General features: G+C 34.7%; 1 protein-coding gene across 1 annotated transcript; it reads right to left on the reverse strand.

Annotated features, from left to right (window-relative positions):
- Nucleotides 1-1,366: 1,366 nt before the first annotated feature.
- On the reverse strand, nucleotides 1,367-2,323 carry LOC121451409 (olfactory receptor 150-like). Its single transcript, XM_041656859.1, has one exon. The coding sequence runs from the start codon at nucleotides 2,321-2,323 to the stop codon at nucleotides 1,367-1,369; it is 957 nt and encodes a 318-aa protein (XP_041512793.1).
- Between the last annotated feature and the right edge of the window lie 907 nt (nucleotides 2,324-3,230).

A 3,230-nucleotide genomic window follows, 5' to 3' on the forward strand; every position in this document is an offset into this window, starting at 1 on the left:
TTGTTGTTTCTACCTCTGTGCTTATAATTTCCAGTCACCAATACTTCTAAAATTAGGTTTTTGAGAATCAACTTCAATCCTGGTGCTTATAATCAAGAACTTTAGCAAATGAATTGTTTTTTCCATACCTTTTTTAAAAGTATTTTTCTATTTTTTAAGATTTATTATGTAAACAGTGGTTGACCTGGATATATGCCTGCATGCCAAAAGAGGGTAGCAGATCTCTTTCTAGATAGTTGTGAACCACAATGTGGCTGCTGCAAATTGAACTCAGAACCTCACAACCTCAGAAAGAGACTGCTTCTAACCTCTTCTTGTTGATCTAAATTTCTTCATCCTTTTTTATTTAAATATTGAGAAAACCTGAAAAGAGCAGACTGGGCTATTAACATGTGTGTAACTTTTTGACATCCAATAGAATAAAGCCAGAGCAAGCACATTTATAATAAAATGGTATTTTAAATTCTTCCTTTTAGTAACCCTAACCTAGAGTTTTGAGAACAAGAGGATTCAGAAGTTTCAGGTTTCCTTGTCTGACCCCTAGTTTTCATTCAATATGCTCATGTGTTCATGAGTGAGGTTTGCCATTATTGAGAAAAAATGCCTATTTTATCTTTCTTCCATGTGAATAAGTGATACAAATGGATGCTACAATGAACAACTATAACTTCTGAATCTGAAACTCAGGGAGGTTACAGAGAAAACAACATACCATAACTCTAAATTAAAAAGAAATATGACTATAGAATTATAGGAAAAATGAGGAGTCATATAGCCGTGTGAAGAATATTGCACAGAAACCATAGAATGCATTGTGCCTCCTTTCCTGTTTACCACTGCCTTTCTAATTTAAGATATTGGAAACACCTTGTGGGTGGGATGATGATAGAGCCGACTTTCTGTTGGTATATGCACTTAGTTTTCAATAAGACTTATGCAATAATCCTATTGTATAATATTTTATTACAATAGCTTCACTTATAGAATTGATAGTATTTTTTGAATCATTTGCTAATTGAACAAAAAGACTTTCTAAAAATCATTGAGATAACAAAAAACATTGCAGAAATTTATGCATCTTAATAAAGTTATGTTTGACTTGTGTAAGCACAGCATACATGTAAGCATAAGCAACCAAAAAAAAGCTTCGGAAATTTTCACCAGGTGATGTAGGGCACTATATTAATAAACTCTGGTTATACAAAAGAAAAGCACTTTTCCATTGATAGGAAGACGAGAATCCACTTCTACCTTTGGTACATTTCTTCCAAACAGCCATGTGCTAACAATAGTCTCACATCTAATGTTACTAACTCCTCTATGTAGGCTACATCTTCCAACGACTTGCAGAAGTTATATTGTGTTGCTAATGAAAATCATTCTTTGTTGAGTCAAAACTTACCTTTTGAATTAATTTTCTTAGGGAAATTTTGACATCATTATTTCTCAAGCTGTAGATCATGGGATTCAACATAGGCACAACAATGGTATAAACCACAGATGACAATTTACTTTGCCCCAGGGAGCTGACTGATGATGGCTGAAGATACATGAACACTGTGGAACCATAGAAAAAAGCAACAGCCAAGATGTGGGAGCTGCAGGTGCTGAAGGCCTTGCGTCTTCCCCCAGTGGATTGAATGTGGAGAATGCTAACAATGATGAAGATGTACGAGCTAAGAATGGTCACAGCTGGTATAAGAATGTTAAATGAACCAAGGGACCATAATAGTACTTCATTGATAAAAGTACTAGAGCAAGAGAGCTCTAATATTGGGTAATAATCACAGAAGTAATGCCTTATTATATTAGACTTACAGAAAACCAATCTTATCATGAAGAAAGCCGAAGCTGTGGCACTAAAGAATCCCATAACATATACCCCAGCAATCATCCACAAACAGACTTTATAGGACATGGTTACATTGTAAAGCAAAGGATTAGAGATAGCCACATAGCGGTCATATGCCATTACAGCCAACATGTGACATTCTGCAACAGCAAAAGCACCAAAGAAGTAGAATTGAGCCATGCATTCTGAATAGGAAATGACATTCTTCTCTGTTACAAAATTCACCAGCATTTTGGGAATAATTACAGTCGACTGACAAAAGTCAATAAAGGACAGACTGCTGAGTAAATAATACATAGGTGTGTGAAGCTGAGAACTAAACAGAATCAAGATGATCATTCCTAGATTTCCCACAACTGTATCCAGATAGACTCCCAGAAAGATGAGGAATAGGGGCAATTGGAGTTCTGGAATATCTGTTAATCCTTCCAGGATGAATTCAATCACTTTGGTTTGATTTACTTCTTCCATTCTCTTCTGGAAACTTGATGTAAGAAGAAAATTTTATACAGAGGAAAATTTTGAGTATCAATTCTCCTATCATTCAGTGAATTTTTAAACATAATTCAAATATTTCTGGGTATCTCCAGTCAGCTGCCATCCACTCTTCAAGCTAAGCAGTCAGAGATTTTGCAGTCCTGGAAAAAGGAGGTATGCAAAGAAATAATCAAACAGATTATTACAAACTTGTGACTTTGTAATAAGAACTATGTGTACTGGTACCCATATCCTATCGTATGCAAACCATACTAGCAAGCCTTAGAGTGTTTCAAGTTTTTGCCGTGTCTTAGTAATGGTACATCTTATTATTAGAAAATGTTTCAAATGTGATAAAGTAAAAACTTCATTAAAAGGCATCAATAGCCAAACTCATATATACAGCGGATAAATTTAAGTATTGGATATAACTCTTCAGAGTAGTTTTGTATCATTCCTAATTATCTGTGAAATATCAACACATTGGCAACTATATAAAATGATAAAATGCTTTGCATTTTTGTAATGATTTCATGTGTATATGTGTGTGACTTTCTGTGATTTATTTTAAGCAGTAAATTTTCTTTTCAACTTTATATGAATTAGACAATGAGAGCACAGCTGGTGTTATCTCTAGGCTAGCATCTAGCTTGTAAGGCTTTAGGGAACTTCCTTTTGAAGAGTCACTATTATTTTTGTAAAGTCATAGTGTCTCTCTTTTTTTTATAGTGGGATTCTTCGCAAAATATCCCAGCCATGTATAAATCATTCATTGAGCATAACTTCTTCCTGTACTGGCAATTGAATGATCAGATCCCACACTGTTGGACTGAGATATGAAACCCTTCACTCAGTCAAACCCTTCTTCCCATATTCAAATCTAAATAAAGCTAGCCTGCCG

Source organism: Microtus oregoni, unplaced genomic scaffold (genome assembly GCF_018167655.1).
Source record: "Microtus oregoni isolate MIOR12 unplaced genomic scaffold, Mior012 000008F_ref0000371, whole genome shotgun sequence".
In the NCBI taxonomy this organism is placed as follows: Eukaryota; Metazoa; Chordata; class Mammalia; order Rodentia; family Cricetidae; genus Microtus; species Microtus oregoni.

Bases quoted from the DNA above. Each gene is read 5' to 3' on its own strand.
- LOC121451409 (XM_041656859.1), bottom strand. From the start codon at position 2,323: ATGGAAGAAGTAAATCAAACCAAAGTGATTGAATTCATCCTGGAAGGA.